The sequence below is a fragment of the Protopterus annectens genome, chromosome 5.part0 (genome assembly GCF_019279795.1).
Source record: "Protopterus annectens isolate FY-2018-M chromosome 5.part0, PAN1.0, whole genome shotgun sequence".
Classification (NCBI taxonomy): domain Eukaryota; kingdom Metazoa; phylum Chordata; order Ceratodontiformes; family Protopteridae; genus Protopterus; species Protopterus annectens.
The window spans coordinates 481,678,123-481,699,475 of record NC_056735.1 but is presented as its reverse complement, the minus strand read 5'-3'; the positions used below and the strand labels follow the sequence as shown (position 1 = coordinate 481,699,475).

Here is a 21,353-nt window from a genome sequence, read left to right as displayed (position 1 = left end):
GTCCAACCCAGAATTAATGGACATGCTTCACCTCAGAATATCTAAATCCCTTTGAGCTACACACTCCAGGGACCTGAACCTCAGCACAGAAATAAATAGGACATGCTGGAGGGACAGATTCATATCCCAGAGGCTCCCCTCACTCTGGAACAAAATCCCAATCCATGTCAGGCAGAGTCCCTCACTGACCCTCTTCAAGAGAAATCTTGACAAATGGATGGGAGATCGTAAGTTTACCCCTGGGATCTCTTCTGTGTCGCTGCTTGACAGAGGTACAGTAAACAAACCTTAAAAGGGCTACCTTCTGTGAACTACTATACAGAAGCACAGTCAACTAATCTAAAAGGGTGGCGAAAGCCAAACATACACTGGCTAGGCTTATAAATGCCCTAGTGCAGATAGCCTAGTATCAACCTATGAACCTATGAATCACTTAGATGATTAGGTTTAAACATCTATGCTTACCATTTAAAATGTAGTCAAGGGTTGTATTTCTTCCTGTTAGTGAGTTTGGTCTAGCTGAATTGGTGACTAGTTATAATCCATGCCACTGAAGCAAACTGTTTAAAGGCTGGGGCTTGGCCCACAAGCATTTACAGTAAATTCCCCAAGAATATTAGTATTGTGGAGGATTAACTTAGAGAATATATCCATGATTACTTGTTAGACGTGCAGAAGAGATGAAGTGGGGAGATATGCATTTGGCAGTAAGGTACAGCTGAGAATGACCTCCACAGGAAAATGACTATAAACTGAGTCTGGGTTTTTTTTGATCTGTTGGATTTTCCATTGCTACCTGTATGAGATTTTGAGACATGACATTTTGAATAAAAGGCAATGTGCTACTACCTGTCTTGAAGCTTGCTCTTTACCATGTATTAAACAGTTAGCACAGACGTACTCAGCTAAAGAGTAGTTATCTTTCATCCAAGTGTCTGAGATTGCTATCATGTGAGGGTTTTCAGTTAAAAACCAAACTTCTAGGTTGGTCCACTTATTGTTAAGGCCATAGATGTTTGAGCAGATTATTTTTATATTTCTAGCTGTACATAAGGCAGATGAACTATTGCTTGTGTGGGTTGCTATTTCATGACCTAGTCCATGATTAGGTTGAATATCTCTTGTGCATATAACTTTTATAATATTGCAATGTAGTATAGTTTGATTTTTTCAGTTGGATATTTGTATTATAATGCTGTTACAGCAGATGTGTTTTAATAAGTATTTTTTGTGAGGTACAGTGGTGCAGTGGCATAACCTTTATATAAAGTTGGGGGTATTTTGAAAATTAACTGTATATGGTGGAGTAATGATATTTTGGTTCTGCTGATAAAAGAAATAGTATCTGAGAATAACAGACACGTTGGAAGAATTATTAGTAGGGTAAGATTTGTAATTATGATTGTTTTGTATGTATTTTAGAGGGAAGCTTAGTTTTGGTTAGCATTTTAGAGGATTTTAGTTTGTGTTTAAAGAGGGGATGATCCTAACATATTGGACCAGGTCTTATTGATGGAAATAGAAAGGGGGAGCAGGTAAATAATGCGTGAAGAATGGTACAGGGAAGGGTGTTTGGTAAGTGAATGAGTGGAAATTGGGTTAGGGATGTAAAAAAGGTTTGTAATTCCATACGACACAAACAGTGATGTTGCAATGGAGAGGAGATGGATTTGGTCAGCTGCAGATGGGAAATGAGTGAATGTGATAAAGAGATGAGGATGGAGGGCAGAGATGTTGGTTTTATATATATATATATATGCTAAGGTAACCATAAGTAATACAGGGAAATAATTTAAAGGATTGTAGTAAAGTTGAAGAGGCAGGGGCGGCCACGATGGTGCAGCAGTTAGCATTGCTGCCTCACAGCAAGAGGTTCTCCGGTTCAATCCTCGGCTGGGGTGCCTTCTGTGTGGAGTCTGCATGTCCTCCCTGTGGTTGTGTGGGTTTCCCCCGGGTGCTCCGGTTTCCTCCCACATCCCAAAGACATGCTGTACCTGGATTGGACACACTAAATTGGCCCTAGGTGTGAGTGCATGCACATGTGTGCCTTCTGTGGAAGGTTGGGCGCCGGGCTGGCAACTCGACACTGTAAAACTCCACTGCCAATCATGAGCGGACAGTGATCTGCTGTGGCAACCCCTAACCGGGAAAAAGCCGAAAGAAGAAGAAGAAGTAAAGGTGAAGAGGCAGCCTATCTGCCACCTAGGCTGTGTAGAAGTTGTAAGTATGACTGTTAAAGGATCAAGTGAGTTGTATGGCTTAGCTGTTATGCTGATGAATCCATTTAAGTGATACTATATCTGTCATCTGTGTTAGGTAGCTTAAGTAAAAGCCTATTTGCCTCCAAGGCTTTGGAGGATAAGGGTTTATGAGTTTATTTGTAGCCTATCTACTGCATAGGCTGCATTGGATGATAGAAGTTGACAGTAATGATTAGCCTGTTTGCCACCTAGGCTGATTTGGATTTATGGGGTAATATCTTATGACTTAAAATAGGAAAGGAATGGCATGAAGAGGTGTAGGGGATATAATTGCATTCACCTAAAATGTGGTCTTTTCTAGGAGTGATTTGCTTCTTTGAAGGTTGAAAGTATCTAGGTAGTGATTTAGATGGATGACTTTATGAGTAATTTGTGTTATAATTGTGATTGTGGAAAGGCAGTTTAACCAAAAAGAGAAGGTTGTTAGGTGAGGAAATGGGATTGGGTTAAGTGGGATTGTGCGTCTAGTTTTAGGTGATTGATAAGGTTAATTAGTGTTAGCAAATAATTAATGACAGTAGTTTTCAGAGTTTTTGGATTGGAGGATTTTGATGAGGATGGAGGTGAGAAAGTGGCTAGTTAAGTAGAAATGTGAAGATATGGGGTAGGTGGAAATGGGGCTATGGTGAAGAGTGAAGTGAAGGCATGTTTGGCATGGCTGAGTGCAGCTGAATTTTAACGCATGCTCTTCACACCAAAAGCAGTCAGGTAGTGTTCTCCAATGCTAGCAGCAAATTACTATGCTGCATGTCAAGGGGAACAAAAGAAAACAAAGAAAAGTTGCATATGAAGCCTGTTAATTATATTCTTCTATAGATTTCATGTATCAGCAGTATCTGCTTGTTTACAGACTTCTTTGGATTGCATCAGTCTTCTGTAAAAAAAAAAAAAGAGAGAGAGAGAGAAAGAGAGAGAAAACGTCTTAAAGGGGTCATTAAGCATAAAATCTTCAAACAGGCACAGTCCTGAGAAACTTAATTTTTCTCTTTAACCTACAGGTTAACAGTTAAATGTTGCCTCCTTTTAAAATATTACCTTTTGAATTGTTTGTGTGAGAAAAAACGTGTGTAAAATACTACTTTTTTGGAACACCATTTTTGGAAAGAAATGCATTTATACAACAAAAGATAGTGCAGTAGTTATGGCCGTTTTTATGTTTAATTTTACATATCTCTACATTAAATTATAAACTGTTACCGCAAATTGAACTTACTAAATATACAGAGTTTCAATGGAGGTTTGGAGACAAGTTGCTTTATATGTAATGAAAAGTGCTATATTCTTTATACCAATATTTTAATCTTCTTGCTTACATCTGGATAGTAGAATAGAACATCTGATATAAAAGAGTATGTTTTTCATTTTTTGATTTGAAGTAAACAATGTGAAATGTAACTCTACTATTTAATTTTTATAGAATGGAATGGAAATTGAAAATTTATCAGATCTTGTTCTTTTTTTCTATTTATTTCAGAGCTAGAAATGAAGCTCTAGGTAAAGCTTTTTTCTGTGTAGCCATTTTGTGTAATATTTTACTTCAAATGATTGTTGCCAATAAATGACTTGTTGCATATTTTAATGAACATCAGGAATGATTTGTTTTTAAAGGAGTATGCTCTTCGTGTGTTTTTGCATCCTTAATTCTGTTGGTAGTATTTTGTTCCCTTTCCCTTTTGTAGCAACTACATGTAGAGCAAAATAAACTTTGTTTATTATTTATTGCTTCTTTCACAAATAAAATGTCCAGCATGTCAGTTCTTTAAATGTCTGATAGTTGTGTTTTCTTTTACAGGCTCAAATGAAAGAGATGTATCCTGGAAGGGATGCAGACTTAAGTCTGATGGATATTGAGGATTTTGCATTTGAGTCTGTGAGCAAACGTGCTTGGACTGATATGTTACTTCAGATATACAAGGTAAATGTGACAAGAAGCATTTCTGGTACTGCTTGTAGTTTATTCAGTAAAAGTGGATTAGACTGTACTCTGTTGATACCTTACTACAATGCATGTTTTGTGCATTTAGTGATATATATATATATATGTGTGTGTGCGTGTGCGTGTGTGTGTGTGTGTGTGTGTATATATATATATGTGTGTGTGTGTGTGTGTGTGTGTGTGTGTGTGTGTGTGTGTGTGTGTGTGTGTGTTTGTATATATATATATATATATATATATATATATATATATATATATATATATATATATATATGTATGTGTGTGTGTGTGTGTGTATATTTATATATATATATATGTACACATATACATGGGTTTATTTTGTTTCATTGAAAGCTCATTTCATTGAATTTTAATTCACCCTGACCAAATTGCTGAAAGCTCAAATTACTGAAAACTCATTTGACTGAATTGAAGTACTGGCACTGTGTAGAGTACTGTAAGGCAAGTAAAAGGTATATGCCCTTTTCCCCACTGTAGTGCGATCCTGGAGTTAGTATATATCGTTGGGGTTGTGTGGGAGGCATAGCCCCCCACTTAGTTTGGGTTTATAGTGTCTTCTGGGAAGAGTTAGTCATTGGTGTTGTAAGTATGCATGTCTATGGTTTAAAATGTATTGTCTTGAAGCTTTTTCCCCACACCCCCCAATGTGGGGGGCTGTGCCCCTCACCCCCCTAACTATATATACTAACTCTAGGATCACACTACAGTGGGGAAAAGGACATATATCTTTAATTACCCTACACAGTGCCAGTATTTCATTTCAGTGAAATGAGTTTTCAGTAATTTGAGCTTTCAGCGATTTGGTCAGAGAAAATTCAAATTCAGTTAAATGAGCTTTCAATGAAACAAAGTAGACCCATATGAATATATATATATATATATATATATATATATATATATATATATATATTTATATATATATATGCAAACAGGTGTGTGTGATGGCATTTCCTACAATATATTAGTAAGTTAGGTTTAGAGATTTATAAAAAAAAATCCATTTATACCACAATGCCAACCAGATTTGGTCATGTTAACCTTATTGCCATTGCAGTGCTTATTTTGTTATGAAATACTGAAATATTTTAGTCTGTGTTAATGAAATGTCTTCATTTCACTGTAAAGCAGATTTCCACTTGTATATATGTAGCTGGTTGATTGGCACTACTCCACGTTACCAGATTGTTGATATATTGCATTTTGATATCAAGATAAGCAATTCTTGGCATGACCCTTTTTGTAAAAGAAATCTAGCAGTAAATTGCATGTATGTATTAAATCAAACATGACCCATCTTTGGGTTTACACAGGTTCTAAAGCAATCTAGATAATTGTAACACAAGAGCACAAAATTGCACTGAAGCAGAAATTAAATGCAAATTTTCATAAGACACGAAGGGCATTTTTGCATGTTGGGTGGAATGGATAGCAGTGTACATACAGTTCCGAGTATATTTTCTTATATATATATATATATATATATATATATATATATATTTATATACATATATATATATATATATATATATATATATATATACATACATACACACACTGTATGTATAATGTAATGAAGGTAAACCAATATGTGTGTAGATTTAATGGAATGAGTGAACAGAGGAAAAGGTAAGTTGTCTTGAAGGCAGGTCATAATTCAGTCACATTTATTTCCAAGGACAGCCTTTTGTTAAGAAGAACATTATTTTTCCCCATTTTAATGATTTATATTGTCTTCTAGTTTAGATAGTGATAGTTCAGTTGTTATTACTTTGAACCTCGGCACTAATTATAATACCTGTTTATATCATATTGACCTCTGGTTTGAAACAAGGAAATCACATCAATATTGTGCACAAAAGCGATAACAAGAAATTTGTGTAAGTCTCCAGCTGCTGTTGTTACTAGTGACATTTCAAGTATCTTTTCACCACATATGGCAAAGAAATAATAGCCCTCCCAATTATGGTGTTTGTACTAAATGATTGCTAGATAATGTTTTAAGCAGGTAACACCAAAAGTTTAATGGGAGCTACAGCAAATGATTGCAGGAAGGGGTGAAGCTAGGGACACACCAAGTAAGATATATACCTCTGAACCTTTCCTGATTTTCCCCGAATGTCCCTGATTTTGTCTCAGATTTTTACACGGTCTCTCACAGAGTTTTTGATTTTATGATAAATAACTGAGGGTTGGATTACAAAAGGAAACCATGCTTTTAATTTTTTTAATTATGCTGAGTTTTGAAATGATAGCATTGATCACTTGAGTGATGATGCTTTTGCATTTTCGTAAATCAACATATACTTATTGCATTGGTACCAATTTTTAAGAATAAGGGCAATCTGCAGAACTTTAGTAACTACAGAGATATAAAATTGATCAGCCGAAGCATGATGTTATGGTAAAGAATAGTGGAAGCCAGGTTAAGAAGGGAGGTGATGATTATTGAGCAGCAGTACTGTTTCATGCTGGGAAAGAGCACTACAGATGTGATGTTTGCTCTGAGAGTGTTGATGGAGAAGGATAGAGAAGGTCAGAAGGAGTTGCATTGTATCTTTGTGGACTTAGAGAAAGCATATGACGGGGTGCCTGGAGATGAGTTGTGGTATTGTACGAGGAAGTCAGGAGTGGCAGAGAAGTATGTAAGAGTGGTACAGGATATGTATGAAGGCAGTGTGACAATAGTGAGGTCTGCAGTAGGAGTGACAGATGTGTTCAAGGTGGAGGAGGGATCACATCAGGATCAGCTCTGAGTCCTTTCTTATTTGCAATGGTGATTAATAGGTTGACAGGTGAGATCAGACAGGAGCCGCTGTGGACTTTGATGTTTGCAGATGACATTGTAATCTGTATTGAGAGTAGGGAACAGGTTAATGAGACCCTGGAGAGGTGGAGATATGCTCTAGAGAGGAGAAAAATGAAGGTCAGTCAGACTAAGTCAGAATATATGTGTGTGAATGAGAGGATGGGCAGAGGAATGGTGAGGATGGAGGCAGCAGAGCTGGTGGAGGTGGACAACTTTAAATACTTGGGATCAACAGTTCAGAGTAATGGTGAGTGTGGAAGAGAGGTGAAGAAGAGAGTGCAGGCAGGATGGAATGAGTGGACAAGAGTATCAGGAGCGATCTGTGACAGATGGGTACCAGTAAGAGTGAAAGTGAAGGTCTACATGATGGTGGTGAGACCAGCTACTGTATGTTATATGGGTTTGAGATGGTGGCACTGACGAAAAGACAAGAGTCAGAGCTGAAGGTGACAGAGTTAAAATTGTTAAGATTTGCATTAGGGGCGAGGAGGATAGACAGCATTAGAAATGAGTATATTAGAGGGTCAGCCCAGGATGGACGGTTTTGAAACAAAACCAGAGAGGCGAGATTGCATTGCTTTGGCATGTGCTGTGGAGGAATGCTGAGTATATTGGGAGAAGGATGCTAAGTATGGAGCTGCCAGGTAAGAGGAAGCCTAATATACGGGTTATGGATGTGGTGAGAGAGGACATGCAGGTGGTTGGTGTGAAAGAGCAAGGTGCAGAGGACGGGAAGAAATGGAAACAGATATACGCTGAGGCAACCCCTAAAGGGAACAGCCAAAAGAAAAAGGATAAGATATTCATACGTGTGTGTGTATGTGTGTGTGTATCCACATTTCAAAATAACAAATAATTGCTAAATTGCATTAATCCATAATCTAATCTAAAATAAAAATTAAAAAAAAAAACTATATATAGACATTCCAAAAGCTGTTTGGGTTTGAAAAGTTTTTTTTTTATTTTATGGAATAGATTATCAAAGATGTGGTATTAGAGAGGGTGACAGAGAAAATAAGTTAGATGTTAAATAATTTGGATGGCAAATATTGTTGAATGCCATGGAAAAAAACAGGCATTATTTTTTTTATTTTAAATGTGTACTTAAGGAAATGAAGTATAAACATTTGAAAAAGTGTGAGTCGTGATTTTCATTAATTATACTTAATGAGTGTGTGAATTAATGAAATTTAACAGCCCGATTGACATAAGAGCTTACAGTTTTTAAGAAGTATGGACAGCCTTTTGGATGGTCTGTTTTGTTTTTTAATAGTGTATCAACAGTAACAAAAACGCCAAACACTAACCAGGAACACAAAAAGCAGCAACCCAGGTAATCCACATAAAGTAAGTTTAATGGTAAGCACTTTTGACCAGATTTACCAGCCTTCTTCAGACAACTCACATCTCAACAAATGTTCTATTTATACAAAATAAAACCAATTTTCCAATTTCATTATTAAAAAAATCAATTAAAATATTTACAAATGCAATTATCTATTAAAGACCTTTATTTTCAAAACACTAGCTATAGATATGGTCTCATTGAGGCTAGGTGGTATTGAAAAATTTAAAAACACTTGCCACCATTGCTCCTTATTTTCTAAAATGATTTTCCATGGACCTCCCCCCAGGGTTAGACTTAATTTGTTCCAGTACTATAAAGGAAAAGGAATAGGGTGGCCACGGTGGTGCAGTGGTTAGCATTGCCGCCTCACAGCAAGAGGTTCTCCGGTTCGATCCTCGGCTGGGGTGCCTTCTGTGCGGAGTCTGCATGTCCTCCCTGTGGTCGCGTGGGTTTCCTCCGGGTGCTCCGGTTTCCTCCCACATCCCAAAGACATGCTGCAGGTGGATTGGACACTCTAAATTGGCCCTAGGTGTGCGTGTGAGTGTGCCTTCTGTGGAAGGTTAGGCGCTGGGCTGGCAACTCGACATCGTAAAACTCCACTGCCATTCAGTGTGCGGACAAGGTGATCCGCTGTGGCGACCCCTAACCGGGAAAAGCCGAAAGAAGAAGAAGAAGACTATAAAGGAAAAGGAATGATTAGTAAATAATTGTAAGTGCCTATATAGAGCATTTGTAGTTTTTCTCTTTGAGATCTCATACAAATGTTCATATGTATGTTGTCATGTTAGAATAGAAAAATAGATAATTACATTTGTAAATATTTTTATTGATTTTTTAATGTAATTGGAAAATTGGATTTATTTTGTATAAAAGGAACATTTATTGAGATGTGAGTTGTCTGAAGATGGCTGGTAAATCTGGCCGAAAGCGCTTACTACTAAACTTATTGTGTGTGGATTATCTGGGTTGCTGCTTTTTGTGTTCCTATCAACAGCAACAGTTAACATTTACAGTTGCCTGCCTGGTGTATTTTGCCTGATATATAGCAGTATGCACTTTGCAGTCACACTGCAGCATATATGAAGAAATATACTGTTGTCACTTTAGTGAGATCTCGGAGTTAGTATATATAATTAGCAGGGGGTGTGGGGGGTGCAGCCTCCCACATGGGGGGGTAGGGGGGTTTGCCCTCCTGCAAAAATTAGAGAAAATTAATGTGGTTTAACTGCTTTCCATTTCGGCAAACTGCCGTTTCAGAGAAGTGTAAATTCGGAGTTATAGTCTCGGCAAAGTGTGGGTCGGAGAGCTGCACTTTTGACAATGTGAATGTGATCCGTTTTAACACACTGTCACATGACTGTAATGTGCTTTTAAACTGAGCACTCACTTTTCCTGTCAGTTAAAAAGTGGTATAAAGTAACTGAAAATATTTTTTCTGTGGAGAAACTATGTTTGTTTTGCTTTTGTGGGGCTGGCATAATGTTCTAAAAGTGTTTTTTACTATGTTTTTCTGTCAAAAAAATAACTTTTTTAGAGTGGCAGTGTTTACCCACAATTGCTGCATGTCTTCCCCAGGAAAGAGGCACCATTTTTGTCTTGACCATGGAACAGACTACTGGCCCCATGGTCAGTCCTTCTTCTTGCCACAAAAAGAAAAAAAATAAGCAAACAACCTTTGCTACTACAGCAGGCTAGCAATTTGCTCCGATGCAGATGAATGACTCTGCTGTGGCCATTTGTTGTATATCAAATGACTCATCTTTTACCCTTGATCCCTCCAGTGTATCACCTACAGCCACTATGGACAAAAGGTTAGCCATGTCCTCTGTGGTTATTGAGGACCCTCAGTGAGCAAGGGAGAACCACTCTCATTGGTCCTAGGGGAAGGATCAGGGAAGGATTCCTTGTGTCAGAATCCTATACCTATCCCAGGGGAAGCTCTTGCTGCTATCAATAACATAGCTGTCTCCATTTTTCCAGTCCATAAGAAATAGAAACCCAAGAATGTGTCTACTCCTCCTCAAATTACTTTGGATAGATGTAGTTTACTTGGTCTGCCTCGAGGTTTAATTCAGGCTACTGATCCTTCCTGTGAAGTAATTTTAGTAAAAGAGAGAGATTCTCCTTTTTCTGGAGACATTTAAGATTCTGAAAGTGACGAGGAAGATGCAGAGATGGATGCATTTTTTCTTCAGATTTCTGATTCTTACTCAGAGGAGATGTAGGTTTCTGATTATCCATGTGGAGGATTCTCTTTCTTTGAGACTATTGCTAGAATGTGCCACTACCAGTGTTTTCATTGGAAGAACACTGAGGTTTTTCAAATATTATCAGTTGTTACTGAAGGATTTTCCAGATCGTACAGTCATTCCTCCTGTTCTGTCTGCTTTAGAGGGTATGTATGTTACTGCCTCTAATTTTTCTGATAGTCAACCAGCTGACCCGAAAAAGGAAGATACAATGTGTAAATGTCCTCAGTAGTTTACATTTTTGTACACTATTCCCAAAACTGGCCCAGCAGCTATAGCTCTAGTTGATTCCACTGCTGTCAGTTTAAATTCTGCTCTTTCTGATACAGATGGGAAAGTCATTAATATGTATGGGGAAAGAGTATACTTCTGCACTTATAATTTACAAAAATTTGAATTGTCGGGCTCATATGTTAAAGTTTATTCTGACTAATTGTTTTTCTGTCAAAAAAATAACTTTTTTAGAGTGGCAGTGTTTACCCACAATTGCTGCATGTCTTCCCCAGGAAAGAGGCACCATTTTTGTCTTGACCATGAACAGACTACTGGCCCCATGGTCAGTCCTTCTTCTTGCCACAAAAGAAAAAAATAAGCAAACAACCTTTGCTACTACAGCAGGCTAGCAATTTGCTCGATGCAGATGAATGACTCTGCTGTGGCCATTTGTTGTATATCAAATGACTCATCTTTTACCCTTGATCCCTCCAGTGTATCACCTACAGCCACTATGGACAAAAGGTTTGCCATGTCCTCTGTGGTTATTGAGGACCCTCAGTGAGCAAGGAGAACCACTCTCATTGGTCCTAGGGAAGGATCAGGAAGGATTCCTTGTGTCAGAATCCTATACCTATCCCAGGGAAGCTCTTGCTGCTATCAATAACATAGCTGTCTCCATTTTTCCAGTCCATAAGAAATAGAAACCCAAGAATGTGTCTACTCCTCCTCAAATTACTTTGGATAGATGTAGTTTACTTGGTCTGCCTCGAGGTTTAATTCAGGCTACTGATCCTTCCTGTGAAGTAATTTTAGTAAAAGAGAGAGATTCTCCTTTTTCTGGAGACATTTAAGATTCTGAAAGTGACGAGGAAGATGCAGAGATGGATGCATTTTTCTTCAGATTTCTGATTCTTACTCAGAGGAGATGTAGATTTCTGATTATCCTTGTGGAGGTTTCTCTTTCTTTGAGACTATTGCTAGAATGTGCCACTACCAGTGTTTTCATTGGAAGAACACTGAGGTTTTTCAAATATTATCAGTTGTTACTGAAGGATTTTCCAGATCGTACAGACATTCCTCCTGTTCTGTCTGCTTTAGAGGGTATGTATGTTACTGCCTCTAATTTTTCTGATAGTCAACCAGCTGACCCGAAAAAGGAAGATACAATGTGTAAATGTCCTCAGTAGTTTACATTTTTGTACACTATTCCCAAAACTGGCCCAGCAGCTATAGCTCTAGTTGATTCCACTGCTGTCAGTTTGAATTCTGCTCTTTCTGATACAGATGGGAAAGTCATTAATATGTATGGGGAAAGGGTATACTTCTGCACTTATAATTTACAAAAATTTGAATTGTCGGGCTCATATGTTAAAGTTTATTCTGACTAATTGTTTTTCTGTCAAAAAAATAACTTTTTTAGAGTGGCAGTGTTTACCCACAATTGCTGCATGTCTTCCCCAGGAAAGAGGCACCATTTTTGTCTTGACCATGAACAGACTACTGGCCCCATGGTCAGTCCTTCTTCTTGCCACAAAAAGAAAAAAAATAAGCAAACAACCTTTGCTACTACAGCAGGCTAGCAATTTGCTCCGATGCAGATGAATGACTCTGCTGTGGCCATTTGTTGTATATCAAATGACTCATCTTTTACCCTTGATCCCTCCAGTGTATCACCTACAGCCACTATGGACAAAAGGTTTGCCATGTCCTCTGTGGTTATTGAGGACCCTCAGTGAGCAAGGGAGAACCACTCTCATTGGTCCTAGGGGAAGGATCAGGGAAGGATTCCTTGTGTCAGAATCCTATACCTATCCCAGGGGAAGCTCTTGCTGCTATCAATAACATAGCTGTCTCCATTTTTCCAGTCCATAAGAAATAGAAACCCAAGAATGTGTCTACTCCTCCTCAAATTACTTTGGATAGATGTAGTTTACTTGGTCTGCCTCGAGGTTTAATTCAGGCTACTGATCCTTCCTGTGAAGTAATTTTAGTAAAAGAGAGAGATTCTCCTTTTTCTGGAGACATTTAAGATTCTGAAAGTGACGAGGAAGATGCAGAGATGGATGCATTTTTTCTTCAGATTTCTGATTCTTACTCAGAGGAGATGTAGATTTCTGATTATCCTTGTGGAGGTTTCTCTTTCTTTGAGACTATTGCTAGAATGTGCCACTACCAGTGTTTTCATTGGAAGAACACTGAGGTTTTTCAAATATTATCAGTTGTTACTGAAGGATTTTCCAGATCGTACAGTCATTCCTCCTGTTCTGTCTGCTTTAGAGGGTATGTATGTTACTGCCTCTAATTTTTCTGATAGTCAACCAGCTGACCCGAAAAAGGAAGATACAATGTGTAAATGTCCTCAGTAGTTTACATTTTTGTACACTATTCCCAAAACTGGCCCAGCAGCTATAGCTCTAGTTGATTCCACTGCTATCAGTTTGAATTCTGCTCTTTCTGATACAGATGGGAAAGTCATTAATATGTATGGGGAAAGGGTATACTTCTGCACTTATAATTTACACAAATTTGAATTGTCGGGCTCATATGTTAAAGTTTGTTCTGACTAACTGTAAAAGTATGAGGAATGTTTTATCTGCCATTTCTTCTTGTGAGGAAAAATCTGCACAAATCGCAACTCATTGTTTATAGTGTGCATATGACTCTGTTGCTAGTTCTATCAGGGCTATGGCCACAGGTATTATGTTGAGGAGGTTTAAATGGCTGCATTCTCAGAACCTCTCAAGTAATGTTAAAATGTGATTTTAAATTCATTCTTGGAAAAAGATTTAGCGTTTGGCCCTTCTGCTTCAGAGGTGATCAAAAAAGTGTAATAGAAGGAGCAAGCTGATCCAGCGAATCTAAGATTTTTCAGCCTTCCTTTTCTGAATTTTCCAAGGAATTTTCTATTTCCTCATCCAGTTTTGGCAAAAAGCAGAATAAACATTCTTAAAAAATACAGGTGAACAGATGTTTAAGAAGAAATAGCAAGGGAGTACCAAATAGCAGTCTCTATCCTCCCAAAACCAAATGACTTTTTAACAGACCTTGTTACACCCTCGCAACCTGGCCTCTTTTTTTTCCCCAGAAAGTCTGAATTTCCATTTGTGTTTTGGCAACAGATAGTTTTAGACAAAAAGGGTTATGAAAACTCATTCAACAAGGTTACAGATGGCAGTGGGAGGAAATTCCTCCTTTCCAGGGGTCATTCCTCATCCTCCAGATCAGACTCTCTTATTTCCATTGTTTCTTTAGCACATGCTCCAAGGAGTGATAGAACCAGTTTCTCCTTCCCAGATACAGAAGGGTTTTTATTCAAGGATGTTCCTAATGCCAAAGAAAAAAATTATTGGAGACCATTTCTGGATCTTTCTTTCCTAAACACGTTTCTGATAGTGCCCAAATTCAGAATGCTGTCATTTCACAACCTGTTACCCCTTCTTCCTCTTTCAAGTTTCCTTGTAACACTAGACTTAAAAGATGCTTATTATCACATCTCCATTCATCCAGACTTCAGATGTTTCATAAGGTTTTGAGTGGATTGCATTGTCAGTTCTCTGCCTTACACCTTTAATTATCCACTGCACCAAGAGTGTTTATAAAGTGTCTAGCTCCAATTATACTTCATTGTAGGATACAGGGTACCCACATTTTTCCATATTTAGATGACTTGTTTATCTTTGCAGAGTCTTTTTTCAAATTGTCAGAAATCTCTGTCTTGTGTGAGAGGTCTCATATATGCCAGGATTAAAGAGAAGATTTAAAAGTCTGTCTTGACTCTTTCACACAAGATTGTGCTTCTGAGATGTCAACTTATCACCTCAGTTTAAACAGTTTTACTTCCTCAGGAAAAACGTATATATATTTTATATATATATATATATATATATATATATATATATATATATATATTTCTAAGGTTTTCCACTCAGACTTTAGTCACTGTGAGGGAATACCTCAGGATTTTCAGTCTTGTGACGTCTATGAATCTCATGACACCCATGGCAAGATGCCACATGAAAAAGATTTGTGGTATCTGAAGTGTCTTTGGTCCCAGCACCAATATTGTCTGTCTTTTCAAATCCCAGTGCTGGAGTTTATCAGAACAGGATCATTTCATGGAGACAACAGATATTCTTAAATCTAGGTCTCACCTTCTCCCACCCTGTTGCTAAGCTGACAGTCACGACAGACAGCTCAGAATTTGGTTGGGGAGCAGTTTCAGGATGGATAAAAGTGCAGAGGGTTTGACACACCAAGGACAGATGCAGGAACTTAAATATCAAGGAGGTGCTTGCCCTGATCAAGGCACTCAACCCTCTGAATCATCTTTGCTCCCTGGGACATCTTCAAGTGGTTGCAGACAGTACCACATCAACAAGCAAAGGGGGGGGACCAGATCCTACCCCTATGCAGACTAGCCTTGCTAGCTTTGTATAAAATTTGGAATAATGTCCTCATATGCACTATGCAGGTGGACAGTGTCAGATTTGATATGAGAAGACATCACTATTTCTTGCCTAACTAATGAAAGAAACTATCCTGATAATATGAAATGTGAACTGCTTGATAACCCTGGTCCTCAGCATTTCATCTTTCGTCTGCCATCTGATGATGATGCAACTGAGTTAATAAAGAACAAAAATCTTCATTTAAAGAAATTTATCAGGGTGTCACTTCTCAGTTTCAAAGCATTTATCTAGGAAGCTAATGATCATTTTATAGAAATGGTACACTTGTTGAACACCTCATTGCCAGAAACAGCATAAACAGCAGCTGTCACCTTCTACCTTAGAGAAAGGAGAGAAGAGAGAATATCAGCAGAAATATTCAGTGTGACTGAATGATGTACCTCTTGTCTCTTTCTCAGGAGTGTGTTAACCAGTACTGTAAGTTCTGACAATTCAAAAAACAATCTACAATCCAACCAAGCAATAGTGGATTCTACAACTCACCACTATACCTTTTAAGCAATTTTTTTCAGGGGTGCTTTGTCCTGTACTTTCCCAGCACAGAAGCAGCTGTACTGTGACACCCCTACTACTTTAATATACAAACTCCAAGATCTGTGTTTCATAGATTTCATTAGATATTCTGAGGCTGCTATGTCTAACAACTATTCACTCCTTGCCAATTTCCTTCCTCATGCCATACCTTCATGGGGAGCATACCAGTCAATCCTGGAATAAATTTTTGGCTACCCATCCAGCCATCTAGGGTATGTTTAAAAAAGGATTGTGAGTTGCACTGCTTAACTTGCAGGGGAAGCTTATTCCATAGGTTTGGGAGATTATGGATAATAAACTCATCATTCCACCATGTTTTATTTATCTGTTGGTGATCATTTAGGTCTCTGGTTCTAGTATTGATAGGCATATCGGATTTGCACAGATGTAGAAGGTCCAAAACATCCACATCTGGTGTTGTAAGTGAGACAGAGATCTTCCCTGAAATGTTTATATATAAGACATTGAATAAAGGGATAGAGCTTCCAGCCTCTGTTTGATGCTAAGGAATATTACACCTGTGATCTTTTTGGTTAAGACCGTTAGGAGTCTTTCTAATTGTTTGCTGTGTTTAGTGAGGTGCATTACTAGAGGGGCATGGTATTCAGGTATTGGCCTGATCAATACTGATTATAAGACAGTGCTTACCTCTTTAGATCTTGCTATTCCTCTGCAATTAACTCTGCTAAATGAAAGGGTTTCAAAGCAACCATCATCGCATTATGGTTAAAAGAGAGGGAATAATCAACCCAAATTCCTAGGTCCCTGAAGACATTTTCATTTTTAGTGATGTCTTGTCTATCCAATATGATGAGGGGAGGATTATCTACCAAAAATGATTATACATTTTAGCATTTAACAAAACAAACGGCTGAAGTGCAGGTGCAGTTTTGACATTTTAGCATTTACTCTGATCCCATTTTTAATACACCAGATGTTTATAAGGAGTAGTTCATTTTTTTTTTTTTTTTTTTTTGTGAGAGGGTGTCTTAACAACTAGAATTTTGCAGTCATGCTGCAAGTTTTTTTAGGCTCTCTGCTTATCGATCTAAGAAGCAAATGATAAAAAGAACATGTCTCAGCTTAGAGTCCTGAGAGGTATCATTGGTCTGTTTCTTAATTTTTAATATGGCACATGCAACTTGCACTATGTGGGTTTGTCTTTTAGCTAGTTTGTTATCCTTCTTGCCACATATTGGTCAGTTTTTGAAACATTTAGCATCTGTATAATTAAAGTATGGTTCATAGGTTGGTACTAGGCTGTCAGCCCTAGGGCCTATACAAGCCTAGCCATAACAATTCCCTGGCTATTTCTTCCCACATTATTTACTTTCCTGGACCCCTGTCTAGCAGGGCGACTGACGTGATCCCTGGGGTGAATTTCCTTTCTCCCATCCAATCGTCAAGGTTCCTCTTGAAGAGGTCCAAAGAGGCACTCTGCTTGACATGTATGGGCAATCTATTCCAGAGTCTGGGGAGTCTCTGGGTCAGGAACCTATCCCTCCAGCATGTTTTGTTTATTGTGATGACAAGGTTTAGATCCCTGGAGCGTGTAGCTCTGAGGGATTGGGATTTCTTTAAGTGTAGCATGTCCAACAGCTCTGGGTTTGACATGGCCTTGTATGTTAAGCAGAGATTGCCTCTGAGTAGACGATATGCGACAGAGTATAGCTGGAGTTTTTAAGGCGGTCAGCGAGGGCATCTGCTTTAGGCCTGTGATTCTTTTAGTGAGGTATTTCTGAGGCCTTTCCAGTTGTTGCAGATGTCTTGAGAGGTACATACCAAATGGGCGTTGTATTCTATAATGGGTCTAATGAGGGATGAGTACAGTGGGACAATGACCTCCTTTTTTCTGGATGAAAAGCCCTTCGTGATGAGGTGTGCCACATAGAAGGATTTCCTGACTGTTGTGGCGATGTGGTTATCGAAGGTGAGACCACTGTCCATCTGTGTCCCTAAGTCTCTTATCACACTTTCTGTGTTTAGTGTACTGCCACCTATATGGTAATTCATGGATACATGTTTTTTCCCAAAGGGGATAACAATACATTTCTTGGCATTGAGCTTGAGCCCATGGCTTTGGCACCAAGCATCTGTTTCTGTAAAGCCCTTTTGTAGAGTATCTACATCATTTGTGGATTCAATAATGGCTCCCAGTTTGCAGTCATCTGCAAACTTTGTTAGCCAGAGTCCCTTAGTGTTGACCTGTACTTCAGAGAAGTAGATGCCAAACAAGAGCGGCCCCAGGACTGAACCCTGTCACTTGTCTGGAGCTGGATTTGGAGTCAGCTACCTTTACAGTGTGGGTTCTATCAGTAAGCCATTTAGCAACCCATTGGGTGACATAGGGATTAATGCCCAACTTAGTAAGTTTATCTATGATTCCAGAGTGGGGGATGGTGTCAAAGGCCTTGGCAATGTCTAGATAGGCTGTGTGGACCACCTTACCCTTGTCCATGGCTCTGGAGACTGATTCAAAGAAGTCAATCAGGTTCAGGAGACAAGATCGGCCCTTCACAAACCCAAACTGGGTGGGGTCCAGTGTTTGAAGGTTGCCAATGTCTTTGTTTATAAGTTCCATGATAATACGCTCCATGGCCTTGCAGATAAGGCTTGTCAGACTGATGGGACGGTAGTTTCCGGGATCCAAGGTGGATCCCCCCTTGTGAATTGGGATAACTGTAGCTCTGCACCACTCAGTGGGCACGAAACCTGAGGTGAGGCTATGATTAAACATGACACTTAGGTGAGGTGCCAGTTCATATTGCATTTCATGTAGTACACAGCCCGGGATGTCATCTAGTCCCATGGATGCTGTATTCTTGGCTTTAGAGAGTGCGTTTTGTACCTGTGTGGCCGTTATTACTGGAATTTGGCAATCTTCCGGTATTGAGATGGGCCATTTAGGGGGTGAGAGGGGGGTGAAGTTGGCACTGAATCGATCTGCCAGGATATTGGCAATATCCTTTGGATCAGTATATTTAATGCCATTCTGTTTTAGCTCAGCGCAGATCTGAGCATTGCCATTTAGATTCTTGACATAGTTATAGAATGCTTTGTGGTTGTCTTTGGAATCTTTGGCAATTTTATTTTCGTAACTAGCTTTGGAGGATTTTATGAGGCATCTCAGTTTCTTACTGAGGCCAGTAAGGGAGTTTTTTGCATCATGGGATTTTCCTCTTTTCTGCAAAAGTTTCTTCCTTTTGTTGTAAAGTTTGTTTATGGCAGGGGACCACCAGATTGGCTTCCTTTTTTTGGATGAGAGCATTTTGGTTCTATTTGGGATGGCACGATTCATGCATGGTGATTGGTGTCAAAGATCTTGACCAAATGTACTGTGTGGTCACTGTCTACAGCCTCTGTAATCATTTGAAGACTTTTACTAAATTCAGTGGACACAGTGTATACTTAACAAAGCTAAAGTGTTGGGGTCAAGTCTAATAAGATACTTGATGTCATAGTTTATGATGCCAGTTATAATACTGTCTATTCTTTGCAGATGAGGCTTCTAAGAATGTTAAGTCCGTAATTATCTAGGCTGGTTGCAAGGTCATCCTGCTGGAGGGACCACCACTGCAATGTGCCACTAATCAGGAACAAACCTAGTGAAGAAATTAGGTTAAGCAGTTTAAGAAGTGTCTCTGCAAGGGCTTGTTTAACAATTTATCAGCCAGGTATATCTTCACATCCTATTGAGAAAGTAATTTTGGTCTCATTTAACACTTACAGTAAATGATCCCTGAAGATTGCTGATGTAAAGAATTCAGATATTTCAGGGCTAGAAGTATTTAGGGTGAAACTGGCAATAATAAATTTGTTTACAAGGATATTGGTAATGTCTGTTGGCCCAAATAGGAAGTGTCATTTCCTTGGATCGAGGGACCACTCTTGATATACTCCAGCCTAAGTTTTACTATATATTCCTCCACATTCACACTTGTAGTTCCACTATTCTAATGCCTACAATTATGGTTTCTGGAATTTCCATGGGTCTACAACATGAAACTTCCTCATCCCCACCATCCCTGGGAAGTAGTCTACAGTAGCACCTGTGTGCTTGTCAAGCAATAATTAACAACCATGTAACTCTTACAAAGAGTAGCTCAGGGTTATTCAGCAGAATTTTTACAGTACCCTCGATTTCATTTCATTCATCATACACCATCATGACAGCTAACAGGCTAAATTAATGATGGAACTGTTACTATTAAAATAGAAATGCATGTGGTGCCTTAATTCAAATTGGTTAGTGGTTTTGATGCAATATTTTGTGGTCCTTCAAAACATAATACTCAAAGGCCATTCCTAGACTTATTAGACCTAAATATATTTGTTTAGGTAAGAAAATTCAGGTGGTAATACTTAAAAGTATTCCCTATCTAGAAAAGAAGTTCGACATGGTAGCCCTGGAGAAGGAAGATGGTCACTTACATATTCCATTAAGGCAGTCTTGTAGAAAGTACCTCAAATAGTTCACAGATAGATCAACATTTTTTTTAATTTACAACTCTTCCATTTGGGCTATTCACACTTTCAAGAGTATTTACCACATGTAAAGCTTCACTGCTTATACATCTCAAGAAACAAAGCATAACCACTTTTCCATTCTTAAATATTACTTGAGTGTACCACAGTCCGAGTAGATGTTCCTTCAAATATCAGTCTTAACAGTTTCCTTGATGCAATGCTTATGGATCATAATGATGTACTAGAAATTATCACTGACCACTGCAACTTCAGTGATCTTTCATGGGGATATCATAAACATAATGTCTAATCAGATTTCTCTCAAAAGCAGGCCATTGCAGTAAGATCCTACCTAAAGTCCTTGAGAGATATGTCTTCTTGCATTTACCTGGCAACTAATGGAATATTTCACATGAAGGCCATCAGTGAGCTGTCGGAAATATCTGGAATCAGTCATCAAATTCCCCTGGGACAGTTTCTCTCCCCCAATCTGTAAAGAAGGAACAACATCCTATCAAAAGGTATACTCCTCCTTAGTCCTGTAGTTACTCAGCAGCTGATGACAGGCTGTTTGTATTTTGTTTCAGCATGTACACTTTGCAGGGCAAATGGTCTCAACATAAAAAGTATTTCTCAATTCTGTCTGATATGAAAGAGAAGAAAGAAATATTCAGGGCTGTGACAGCCTTCAAGGGTAAATTCCCTTTGGATCACCTTCAAATTGGTACAGACATCACAGTTTATATAGTACATCAACAAGCAGGGTGAACAATATATTTTTAACTTTGTAAAAAAAAATACCAGATCCGATAGTGGACTATTTAGTACAATTTAAAACTTGTAGTGGTATATCTCCTAATTTTGCAGAATCAACTAGCAGACTCCCTTTAAAGGCAAATAACTCTGACCAGTAAATGATAACTATATTCATTTCTTTAAGACACCATAGAATATCTGCAGTAAGACAGATGTTGGCCTGGTTGTCACACATCTCAACAGTCATTTGCCATCGATTTGTTCCATACCTTCTCATGAAACTGTGAAGA

General features: G+C 38.5%; 1 protein-coding gene across 1 annotated transcript in view; it reads left to right on the top strand.

The window, feature by feature from the left end:
- CFAP47 (cilia and flagella associated protein 47) overlaps window positions 1–21,353 on the top strand; it is a 7,413,452-nt gene that overhangs the window by 3,047,150 nt on the left and 4,344,949 nt on the right. The window contains exon 31 of the mRNA XM_044071840.1: window positions 4,054–4,176. Within this exon, the coding sequence (XP_043927775.1) occupies window positions 4,054–4,176 (123 nt within the window). The remainder of the gene's footprint in view (window positions 1–4,053; window positions 4,177–21,353) is intronic.